Genomic DNA, 12,882 nt, shown 5'->3' with positions numbered 1-12,882 from the left:
CTCACTGGTAGGTTTACAGCAAGCCTTCTGTAACCTGTAGTCTACCTGTAGTTCTGGTGCCTTCTCTGAGCAATAGATTAATACACTGAAACCCAGACTAATTAACAAAAGTCTTATGTACTTTTAAAGGGCTACAGTTTCACTGATACCCTTCTCAAAAGGCACAGGAAGACAGCAGAGATCCAGCAGCAGCTCCACACTCCTGGAGCCACCAGCTCTCAGACCCCACCAGGGTCACCACAGGCTGGGCTATCTGCAAGGGAAGTACAATAATTAGCAGAACTCCCCACAGGCTTGTCATGCTTTCAATGTAGAACAGTTCCCTCCAGGCACAAATGAATCAAGGAAACCACTGCAGAGAAACATTCTATTTTCCCATGTTAGTTCTGAGATTCCCTAAATGCATGTCACATCTGGAAGAAAATGACACTTGGATTGCAGAGGCTATACATGATTTTGAGAGTACCCTGTTGTTAATCCCCCTCCTATGAAGTAAAAAAAAAAAAAAAAAAAAAAGTTAATTGCAGACTAGTCCCCAAGCTTTTGGATGTCATCAACTGCTAAAGAGAAGTTTTCATGATTAAAATAAAGGAAAAATCCTCAATGTCCTATGGATGCTGAGTAACCCTTCAGGCAGGCAGCTCTCCTGCAATTAATGACATGCTGCGCAAGTGGGAACTGCCTGGGCAATGCAAAACAGAGCTAATGAGAAGTCATCACGACATTCAGCTGGAATTAACTCCATGCAAGAAGTTGGTATGGGGCTCTGTTGAGCTTCTGGTCATTTCTGCTTGGTTTTCTTTCAACGGAGCTCTACAATTGGTGTTTACTTGGTTAGTACTAACATTCCCTTTGCAAGATGTTTGATTTTTACAGTCTGCTTAACAAATTATTTCACATACACTGCTTATATACACGCAGTCAGACTGGTGATCCCGTACTCATCTCCGAGAGCGATGAGTGTCATCACCAGATCAAAATAAATAAATGAACCACCACATACATATTATATATAATACACATGATCCATATAATAAATACGATTACATTTACTGACAGTGACAGCAGAAAGCAGTTGGGTGTGTTTTGAATAACAATGCCCTGAACTACTCCAAAGCACATCTGCAACAGATCACAATGTACAATGTTTTCTAGGTGGTAAATCATAGGAATACATCATTCCTAGCATGCACTTACATTCTTCTGGAAGATAAAATACCATTCAAATCTTCCACAAATATTGAACAATTGCATGGATTTTCTTTTGGGATAGGACTGAAAGTATGAGTAATGATTGCTAACTACTTTCCACTCCTACCATTCCATGGCAACTGCCACAGTTGCCCTCTTCCTCTCCCCAAAAATCAAGCCATCCTTTTTTTCTTTAACAACTGAGCAGACCAGCAATGAGATACATTTTCTCTCATCCAGGTTTGAACCTAGACCTCTATCTATACTCTACCTAGGGATTTTTACCCTTAAATTATTCTTCATCAGAAGTTGATTGTTGTGGTCATATTACTAATGGACAGGTCTTGAAATCAGCTATAGAGATTTTGAAGATGAAATGCTAATTTTTTCAACTTACAAAAACCACCCCTCCAGAGGTGGCCATGTTGTATATACAAGAGGCTAAAATCACAAAAGGCAGGAAACTCTTCGCAATACTCACTGATTTTTCATTACAGAAAGAGCTGTGTGAAATCAGCTAATAGAGAAAAGAGTGATTTCCTTTTTGAAATCCCAACACATGTATTTTGCCTCTGTTGAAAGCATCATTTTGGGAAGCTTCCTAAGGTAGCTGCATGATGTAGAATTTGGAAGATGAGTTTGCTTTCTGACCCAGTCTCCCTCTGCATTCACACATCCTGGGCACCATCAGATATGCAAATGAGTTGCTCAACTGCACATATACCTCTGATTGGAAGGGCTACAAAAAAAACTGAACAGTTGCCCAAGTCAGGCAGCAGGGAGACCAAAAACCAGATTTCTCACCATGGTCCCAGACATATCAACTTCATGGAATCATACTTCTCACTGCACTGGCAAGTGGAATAATGACCACAACTGGCATCATAATAAACAGAACACACAAGCTTCAAAAACACTGGAAGGATAATTTGATATTATGTAGGAAACTCAAGCACCCAAAAACAAGACTTTGAAACACACAAGACAAGAATATCTTTCTTCTACCTTTTTGTCTGCTATAGCTAAAAATGGGCATTTCAAGTAGGGCCATCAGATTGACCTGGACCTCATTCCCATGAAATGCTGAAAGCATTTGATGAAAATTCTCCCTCCTGCAGGAGATACAGATTTATGTTTGCCAAAGGTGTCTTGAACTCTGCTGATCTGACTTGCCATGAACTCTCATTTCCTTATCAGATGAAGGAAAAGGGAATATGATCATGGAACAGGAGAGGAAGATTAATTCATTCAGCTAATCTAAATAAGCTCAAGTTAGGGAAAGGTGTTCTAGAATTTTTAATTACAGCTTCTGTTTCATTGCATTAAGAATGGTTTTCTAAAGGAAAAAAAATGAGTTTTGTCTCTACATTTTATAGAATTTTTTATTTCCTTTTTATTAAAAGGTGATGGGGATAGATTTGTCCTCATATACACACATTCATGTATGACCAATAACCCATTATGAGAGTAAAGTATTTCAAGAGGCAACAGCAAAGACAATCTCTCCAAGTTTCTATATTCAATTTATTTCCAGGACCAATTTTACTTCATTGTTCAAAAGAAATACAGCAGCATTTCAAAGCCTTACAAAATTATGCCAGTTGGCCATTCTTTAAAAAGCCAATTCTTGGTAATATTTAAAGTTTCTCACACAGCAGCTTCCATTTCAGCACCTGCAATGTTAATTTTTGAAGAAGCCACCATAAAACCACTCTGTATTCATTTTCTGTTTCTATAATAATTAAAAGCCATCACATCAGCTATTTTTACTGTGTTTCTTGAGTTTCTCAAAGACCTCTAAGATACAGATGAGGATATAATGAAGTCATGTGAAAAATTTGCAGAGTGTACCCTGAAGTTTTTTCTTATGAGCTTTAAAATACTTAAAGTGAAAATACATCTTCCCTTTCTCCCACATGCATTTATATGAAGTTACTTCTTTATGTCTGCTAGAATTTAATACAATTTCAGAAATGTGCCTCTCTGATGACACTCAAAAGATTCAGAGCAACCAAAAGTCAGATCACAACAGGTATTTTTCTAGATTCCTTAAAATAATAGGTAATTATATGGTAAAATTTCCCCTTCTAGCTATGTTTCATAAAAGGTTCTTTTTAATATACTGAAAATACAAAGTAAAGATAAGCAAGTTAGTAACAGACTACTAAACTTAATCTTAAAACAAACAGTGGGCTAGAGAAAACATTTCTAGCCAATACAGTTTGCAATTAGAAATCATGAGTAGATAGAGGAAAAGATGCATTTTTTGTTCATTCATATTCATCCTACTTTGATGTAAAGAGAGCTTGATTCTTGGCAACTACCAACATACCAGGATTTAAATAAGCACTAGGAGCACAGACGATTACTTCTGAAAATGATTAAACACAACTAAACTTAATTACACCAACAGGCATCCTCAATTCCCAGACTTTTTGAGGTCTTTTACTCTACTCATATATTCATACTCCAGAACCAAGAACAAGGACAAAATGCTGTTGTCACATAAACAGTATTTTAACACAGTTCCAAAATGTACTACAGTACAATGTGTTAGAAGTATAACATCTATCCCTGTTAAATAAAATTGAAGATAATGTTAAAGGCATTAAAGTACAAATGGGGTAACCCCGAGAATACAGAGCTTTCAGAACTAATGTGCATCTGGAATGGATGGTTCTTGATAAGCATGTATTTTTAATGTTTTATAACTTAAGGAACAGCTTCCATTTCCGGAATGCTACTAGGCTGTATTGATCTCCTAAATGCAGTCATTCCTCAGTCTACAAAAAGAAAAAAAAAAAAAAAAAGAAAACAAAAGAAAAAAAAAAAAACAAAACCATGAATGACTGACTAAATGAAACCATGTTTGAATGTAGTACACACGCAACAAAAGACTTATTTCTCTGAGATAACAAGGCACTTCTGAAATGCCTCACTGTACTTTCAGTTAAGATGATGCCTAACCTTAGCTTGGTATGAGATGAAGAAAATAGTGAAGAACAGACAAATGAAAATGCTCCAAACAAGAAACACAAAATCCAGAAATCAAATCAGACATGCAACCATTAAATCCAAAGCTTCAAGACTGTTTTTTCTTTACTTACATGTTATGGGACAAAAATCAACCAAACTTCAAAGGAGCCTGCTCCCTCAGAGCCAAACAATCACAACTACAGTTGCTGTCAACTGGAAAGTGAGCATCTCTAGCTGTGTCTCCCCTGAAATAATCCCAAACTGCCTGTTGTTCCAGGCTGTGCTCAAAACCTCTTAGCACCACCAGCCTCTCCTCCACAGAGCTGTGCTTACAGAGCTCCTCTCCCCCATACTGCTGCAGCATCGCCTACTTGCCTACTGCACTAATGGTGTCCACAGGCGTGGGAGGTCAAGTCAGCACATGCAGGAAACAGAAGGCAAAGGGAAAAAAAAATTCACAATCCCAAATCCAGATGCCATGCTTTTCAAGGCTGCACAATTTCCTCAAACTAGCTTTTATTATAAATAGTTATTGTTCATCTGGTGAGCAGTCCCAAATCACAGCTATAAAAACAGAAATCATTTTAATTCCTGTTATACATGATCACAAAAGCACATACAATATACACCACCTGAACTTAACTGTTAGGTTTGGGTTTTCTTTACTTCCACATCTATTGGCGATATCAAAAGGGTCAAACAAAAAGCTCTGACGGTAATAGGCACCCTCCAACAGAAAGACAGCAATCAATTACAAACCATTTGCAGAAATTGCAGAGCTGTCACAGACTCGTTTACAGCTGCAGTCCAAGTCAGACTGCCTCTGATTGCCAGGCTGTTTTCCACCCTTGTACCTACAAAACCAGGACAGCCTCAGATAATTTTAAAAATGACACTAGCAGACCTGCATGTCAGCTCAAGAAGAGAACTGCAATACAGAATGGGCAATTACTTCAGCAAATCATGCAAAAGCCCTAATAACTGCTGCATCTGACAAATTTGAAGCTGGAGGGAGGGCAGGGAGAAGACCTGTCCATTTTCCTTCTTTTATTGGGCTTTAATTGCATCATGTAATTTAGAGAATTGGAGAAAATTTAGTGCATTAAAAGCATCAACTAGTGTACATCAATTGTTCTCTGTGCATTTAAGTCCTCGAAACTCTCCCTAATTTTCTGGCACCTGGTGTATTTGACACAGGCAATCAGAATTGACTTTGTTCTTTAGCTAAAGCAAAGCTGATGCCCCAGAATCTCCTCCCCTCCAGCAGGACAGAAGGTCAGCATTTATGCCCACACAGTGCACAGGGGACACCTGTGTGTCTGGCATATGCCAAATGAGCAGGGCACCCCAAGGTACTCAGGGAATCCTGGCCTGGTGCAAACAGCCATCAGAGCATTCTATACCTTGGGGTCACATCTGCTGCGCTTCCACAAAGATCCCCACCCCTAAAACCAGGCAGAGGTCCTAAAACAGCAGAGCAGAGAAATCCACAATACTCCCTTCAAAGGAACAATGTGTTCTAAGGGGAGAAAATCCAGTTTGTTCTTGTCTGGTTGCAAAGACTTTGGGGAAGCATAAGCAATCATTACACAGGATACAGATCATCTCTGTGGGAATCCCGTTGTGCAGCAGGAGATGGGCTAAAGACCCACAATCATTTGGCTTCTCCTTATTCTCTAGGGAAAGGGCATAAAATCACCTATATAAGACTGAAGTAGGTTATGAAGTAATTAATAAAGTAAGAGTAACAGCTCCTCACAGTACATATGGTTAGAGGCACAATGTATCTTCCCCATGCCAGTCTTCTGAGTTATTACATTCTGTCTCATCTCCACCAATTTTTCATACAACCTAGCACAAGACAGTAATATATTCTAGAACCATAAAAACTCTAACGTCATTCCTGTTATGCAAGAGTGCTAACACAAGTGTTATCACAAATTTGCTTGAAGATACAACCAACACATGGAGAGAATTTTAAAACATTTCTGCTGTCAGAATGGCAATGCCACGTAAAATCACGGCCACCAACACAAAAACACTACCCACACTTGTAGTTGGGAGGTTCAAAACAATATGCACTTGAATTGGACATAGGTTGCAATTTGCCTGATTCAGAGCAAAATGGACAAAAAGCTGCTCTTTGCAGACCAGTGCATTTGAAGGTGAGCACTAATTCTGGACATTCCTGCCCCAAAAGTCCTGGCTAAGAAAAAGAAAACCATTAGTCCAGCCAAGTCAAGCAGAAATTGCAGACACATAATGGGTCTCCAAATTAGAGAGTGGCAATCACTGTCTCCCAAACACTGCACCTCTCCAAGTCTGTAGCCCAGTTTAAAACTACTGACAGAGTATTGCTATGGTCACTGCAATATTAACAGCAAGCCCTAGAAATATCATTAAAAAGAGAAGACAAAACAAACTCAATCATTAGAAAGCTGTAGCAGCTTTACTATTCTCTGCAGGAACTGGGTTCAAGCCACACAGAAAAATAAATCTGACAAGTCTCCACCTGCTTGTCATTTGCCCCCATCACACTGCTCCTGCAGACGCACCAGCTGTGATGTAGATGCTGACTTGTCAGGGTGACCTCAAGATACTAAAGCACCAAGTGCAGCTAATATGCATACTATTTTTTTCAAATTAATGCCATATGTGAAATTATTTCCAACAAAATGCAGAGCATTCATGCTACAACACTGCCTTTTGGTTCATAAGGATTGATGTGTCAAGCATTTTCTTACCCTGAAGGGTGGATCAGTCTTCTCCCTGTGTGGCACTTGGTCCAGAGTGCCATCAGTACTGCTCCTTTTCAAACTGGATGTGACATCAGGCACATTACTAAAGTCTGCATTTGAAATAAAACACATAAATAAATTAGAGGGTTATAGGACATAAACAGGAAAAGTATTTGCTCCTACCCACCAACACTTTCAGAGCCTAATACAATTACACCAGCAGGAGAGAATCACAGAATCAAGTAGGCTGGAAAAAAACTTCTGAGATTATTGAGTCCAACCTATGACCTAACACCACCATGTCAACTAGGCCAGGACACTAAATGCTACGTCCAGAAGAAATACAAGATTTGCAACTATCTCCACCTCTCAGAAAACAGTGGGAGAGGTCAAAAAAAGGAGCAACTATACCTTGAAAGTCTGCTTTCCAAACAGCAGCTGGACATCAAAGACTGTCTGAAGCAATGTGCATATCTGATCTACCAAAATAAACCTAACGCTCTTGCTAACAGCATGCTTTTGAAGGCAGCACACTCTGTGCTAAGACAACCAGTGAAGATTATTAAATGCACTCAGCAGTTCTCCTTGGATGAACACACCATTGTTCGACATGACTTGGTCCTAAATCGTTAAAGATTTAAAAAGAAAAGAGAATTTTGCCCTGGAACAAACACCATAATTCATAATACAGACACAATCCCTTTTTCTTGCAAATAGTTTATCAATTTTCTCATGTTTGGAGTCCATCTACACAGTAGCTGGTACAATGCAAAAACCAGAGGCAGCACTGCCCTGCTCTACAGACTGTAGCTTTCAGTAACATTTAAATTTAGGCTCAAGAGCTATCCAACAATGCTGAGCCTTTGTATAAAAATGATGTTCTTTCTCTTTATGTTTCCTCAATTGGCTGCTGAAAATCTGCAGAGATGTTCACATAGAAATTCTAATTAAAAATCCTAGGATTGATTTTTGATCTGCAGTATTATCAATCCATGTAATTGAAAATTATAAAGCAACCACCAAATTATAAAAAAAAAGAAAGAAAGAAAAGGAAAAGAAAAAAGTATTTTGAGCAACCTCAGATGGTAAATCAGCAATAAAATAAAGGGGGGGGGGGGGGGGGGGTGTTAAAGTTTGCTGCTTTGTTTCCTAGCCTTTAAGTCTTCAGAGGGCAACACACCACATTACCACATTTTCAAACTCTTTCTCAACACCTACAAATACTGGAGATTTATTTTTAAGTGAAAGGTACGATTCTTATTTAATTGCTGACACCAGCAACTGAAATAGTAATTAAAACAAATACCACCCATCTTGCAGTAAAATCTTGACAGCTTGCAATAAAGAAATTGGGAAGGATGACAGAATTTAGCTGCCTGGGTGTTGCTGTTGTCCTGTCAATGCATAGCAGGACCAGCTCCTCAGAGAGAATTGACCAACAAGGTCTGAAGCAGAAAGGAAAATGGGAATTTTAGGTCCAAAAGAACACGTTGCAATCCACAAGGAGCCTTCCTGCTAAGATAAAACATGGCTGGCAGACTCCAGATGCAAGTCAGAGAAAGGCATGCAAATAACCCAGCACAATGTCAATTTGGGTTTTTCTGTGTGTTATTAAAGTGCTCAGGTCAAGCTTAGCATCAAGGCTGACATTTTCCACCAACATGCCAAAGGTTTGACAACTTCCTCATTTCCCTATCCTTGCAGAAACAGTGTCTCATCACTTTTCTCCCCTCAGGCTTTCTTACCTCCTCCTCCCAGAGTCAGGTGCAGCTCCTCATATGCAAGAGCCTGTGTAACATGCAATACCCCAAGAGTTATCACTTTTGCAGAAAAAAACCACATCTTATACAACTCCACTTCAGCCATCCCTTTTCTTTAAGACCTTAAAAAATAATCTGTCTTGTCTATTTATTTTATTAGGCTTTTACCTCTCTTCTTCCAACAAGCCTGAGTAATTTTCTCCTCCCCTCTGGACTTTTAAAGTAATTTTGAGGCTCTCTTCTGTAATGAGTACACATGAATGCCTATTGACTTCCACCATTGTCAACTCCTGGGTAAGCCAACCCTTAAAACTTAAATTGACTTTTAAACAACATTTTCTTCAGGGTAGGGTGATGCCAAGGGTACTATTCCTTATTGTTTCCCAGCTGAGCTCTTTTAACTTGCCCTCCAGGTTTGAATGCCCTTCTCCCCTCCAAACAGCATGGACCTGAGATACATTTTGCAGTGGCATAAAGGATCTAGAGTTTGATTTCAGGTCACTAGCTAGTGCGAAAAAAAACCCCTATTTCCCTGATTTTACAAAGTGACCATTAAACATATTTGTCCTTTACAAAGCAGTAAACTAACTTACACAAGCAATGAAGAGAAAAAAATGTGGGAAGAGGAAAATAGGGTAAAACAATCAGGAAACAACATAAACAGAAAAAAATCAGAATAACAACACCCAAAGTAGGCAAATAGAATATTGTATTGTTTCTTCCAGATGACCCATCTTTTCCTGCCTTCACTCTCATTTCGTTTTTCCTTTGTAGTCTACAGGACTGTCAGAGGTAGGTCTATATAGTCTTGCCCATTTTTATAGCATTTTCTGTTGCCACTATGAGTTGCTGACGATGGAGAAACAGCAGTAAATGTTATTTTAAATAGCAAAACCTAAAAAAAGTTACACGGAAGGAATTCAAGGTGAAAAAAGACATCCTACTGCATCCTACATTGTACGCAGAACTAACATGGGGAGGGAAGAAAGAAAGGAAGGAAGGATGTATGTGTTGTTGATCAGACTACATCCATATCCTGTCTTCTCTTCCTTCTTTTGCTGTGGAAGGGGACTTCCTTTGGATCTGCTCCTACAGACTATTCCCAAAAAGTGTAGAAGCACCAATATCAGCTGCATAGCTCAATCCCCCAGACCCACCACCCTCCCCCCCCCCCCAAAAAAAAAAAAAAAAAGGTATTACTCCAGAGAATGGGTAATTACAAATGCAAAGCTTAAGGACATAAACACAGAAAAAGTTCAATACTGAAATTCTTTCTACTTCCAGTGATAAGTGCAAGGGGACTAGCAAAGCCAAATCCTACAAAATGTATTTTCTTTAAACATTCAGATTTGGATTTAGATCTACAATATAATTCATAGTATCAAAGATGTTCACAAATAATAATGTGAACAAGTTCTCTCACAAGCTGGGTAGCCACTATTCTTTCAGGTAAAACTAGCAACAAAACTGTATAGAATATGCACAAAATTAAGAAAGATGCTATCACTGTGCAAGTACAAATTTGTTCCTGTATATAATATTCTGGTTCTTTGCTGGACATGTGGATGGAAAGGTATGTAAGGAGATGTATGTTCCTAAAAATAATTGAAATTCAAGGTCAAACCAGCACTTCCAGGGTTTTTTAAAGCATTATTAAAAAACAAAAAAAAACAACCAAACTAACAAAAAAAACCCCTCTGATGTTACTAGAATTATGTTTCTCTCTACTTAAAGAAAACATGGAATATGTCACTGAAAACATTGTTTGAGAGGCTTTCCAGCATAGTAAATGGTGAGTGTAGCATGGCTAAATCTGCCCATACAGCTCCATTAAAGTAGTAGATTTGATTTATTCTACTGACATGCTTGTAATAAAACTGTCTCAGTGGAAAATAGGACTGATAATGAGTTATACAAAGCATGGTTTAAAATTTTTAACATAATTTTTCTCTGCTGCAGTACACATCTCTGTCCTGTTTACACACACACACACTCATGCTTGGTGAGTTGAAACATTTTTCACTTCCAGCTGGGATACAGGAACCTCTGAAGCAGATACTTTTTTCCAGTCTAGCAAACAGGAGCATCTCCAGGAAAAAAAAAAAAAAAAAACAAACCTAAGTCAGTGTGGTGGTTTGAACCTAGCTGGACACCAAGTGTCCACCAAAGCAGCTCAATCACTCCCCTCCTCAGCTGAGCAGGGCAGAGGACTATTATGAAAGGGGTATGGGTTCAGATAAGCACAGGGAGAGATTATTCACCAGTCACTGTCACAGGCAAAACTGACTCAACTTCAAGAAAATTAGTTTAATTCATTACTAATAAAATCTGAGTAGGATAATGAGAAATAAACCCAAATCTTAAAAACACCTTCTCCCCACCCTTCTCTTCTTCCCAGACTCAACTTTGCTCTTAATTTCCTCTCCCTCCTTCCCCTGATCAGCACAGTGCATCAGGGAATGGGGGGCTGTGATCAGTTCATCACACATTATCTCTGCTGCTCCTTACTCCTCATGGAAAGCACTCCTCACACTCTTCCCATGCTCCAGCATGGAGACACTCCCATGGAAGACAGTCCTCCTTGAACTTCTCCAGCATGACTCCATCAAAAGGGCTGCAGTTTTTCACAAACTGCTCCAGCATGGGTCCCTCACACAGGGTGCAGGCCTTCTGGAACAAACTGCACCAGGGTGGGTCCCTTGCAGGGTCACAAATCCGGCCAGCAAACCTGCTCCAGAGTGGGTTTCCTAGGGGGTCAAAGCCTCCTTCCTGCATCCATCTGCTCTGGTGTGGGTCTTCCACAGGCTGTAGGTGGATCTCTGCTCTCCTATGGATCTCTGTGGGCTGCAGTGGAACAGCTGCCTCACTATGGTCTGTACCAAGGGCTGCAAGGTCTGCTCCAGCACCCAGAGCATGTCCCAGCCCTTCCCTCTTCACTGACCTTGGTGTCTGCAGAGTTGTTTTTCTTGGTTATACTCACTCCTCCCTTCAGCTGTAAATATTGCAGGGGTTTTTTTTCCCCTTCTTAAATATCCCAGAGGAGCTACCACCACTGCTGATGAGCTCAGCCTTGGCCAGTGGTGAGCCCATATTGGAGCCAGCTGGCGCTGGGAAGCATTTAGAAGCTTTTCACAGAAGACACCCTTGTAGCCTCCTGCTACCAAAAACTTGCCACACAAACCCAATACAATCAGCCTGTTGCAAACAAGAGGAGTAGCAACAGTAGATAAATGCTAGGATTCCCAGAAAAGTACAAGGGGGAAAGAGCACCTCTATGTGAAAAGCTTAAACTACATCACATGAAATTCATACTAGACATTTTTCTTGGTTTCTAGCAAAGAACCACCAAGTTCTAAGAACACACTCAGGACCTTTAGCTACCAAAGGCAACACCAAAGAATACCATTACTCCTGCAATGTTGTGTCTTGCTGGCAGGCAGGTAAGTGCCTCAGTCATTCAAGAACATAATTATAGTGTAACCACTAAAAACTGAGAGAAAACATACTTCTTAAGTCATGTTCCTCACTGCTCAACATTCAATTAAAAGCAAGCACACAGCACACAGATGGGACAGTTGGTTTGAAAAACAAACACATGCAGCATATCCAAGAGCTCTGTGTGCCTACGGGAATGTTTCTTCCCATGTTGATGCAGTGATACACGTACAAGTGGTGAATGTGGAAGTTATTCATGTGTTTGTGAGCAGTGAGGTACAATGGAAACTCATCATCTAGCAGATGTGTGAGACAATAATAATCTCTGCTGCAATCCCAGCCAAGAATCCAAAGGAAATCAACTGGAAAACATCAAAATCGACCATCCGGCAATTCATTTACCATAAAGAAGCCATCAGCAAACGCAAATGTCACTTATCTCTCTCCTTCTGTTTAATTAACGAAGAAGCCTTAATTACTTTCAAGTCAAAGATGCTCTTATCAGTTTAGCTGCTCACTGCAAAGGCAAAATCACCATGAGGAGAGAGTAGGAACGGAGGATCCTGTTTCTTTATTCATAGTTCTGTTTCCATAATGCATCAGAACTTGTACCATTTCAGACTGCTCTCAGTGATTTAAAAAAATGCCAAATAACCATCACAAGTATGTCAAGTGTTATCAAATGTCAAGCAGTGTGTAGGTGGTGTAACCACCTCTTCTTTCAAACTATGGCAAGAAGGAGTGTTTCCACCTGCCACTCCAAAGACAATGATAAATTGAAT

At 39.7% G+C, this 12,882-nt stretch overlaps 1 protein-coding gene across 1 annotated transcript in view; it reads right to left on the bottom strand.

The window, feature by feature from the left end:
- TIAM2 (TIAM Rac1 associated GEF 2) overlaps positions 1–12,882 on the bottom strand; it is a 135,949-nt gene that overhangs the window by 23,329 nt on the left and 99,738 nt on the right. The window contains exon 16 of the mRNA XM_062490049.1: positions 6,912–7,015. Within this exon, the coding sequence (XP_062346033.1) occupies positions 6,912–7,015 (104 nt within the window). The remainder of the gene's footprint in view (positions 1–6,911; positions 7,016–12,882) is intronic.

The sequence above is a fragment of the Cinclus cinclus genome, chromosome 3, assembly GCF_963662255.1.
Source record: "Cinclus cinclus chromosome 3, bCinCin1.1, whole genome shotgun sequence".
NCBI classification, from domain to species: domain Eukaryota; kingdom Metazoa; phylum Chordata; class Aves; order Passeriformes; family Cinclidae; genus Cinclus; species Cinclus cinclus.
The sequence above is the reverse complement of the archived record's forward strand: the minus strand, read 5'-3'. Positions and strand labels throughout refer to the sequence as shown.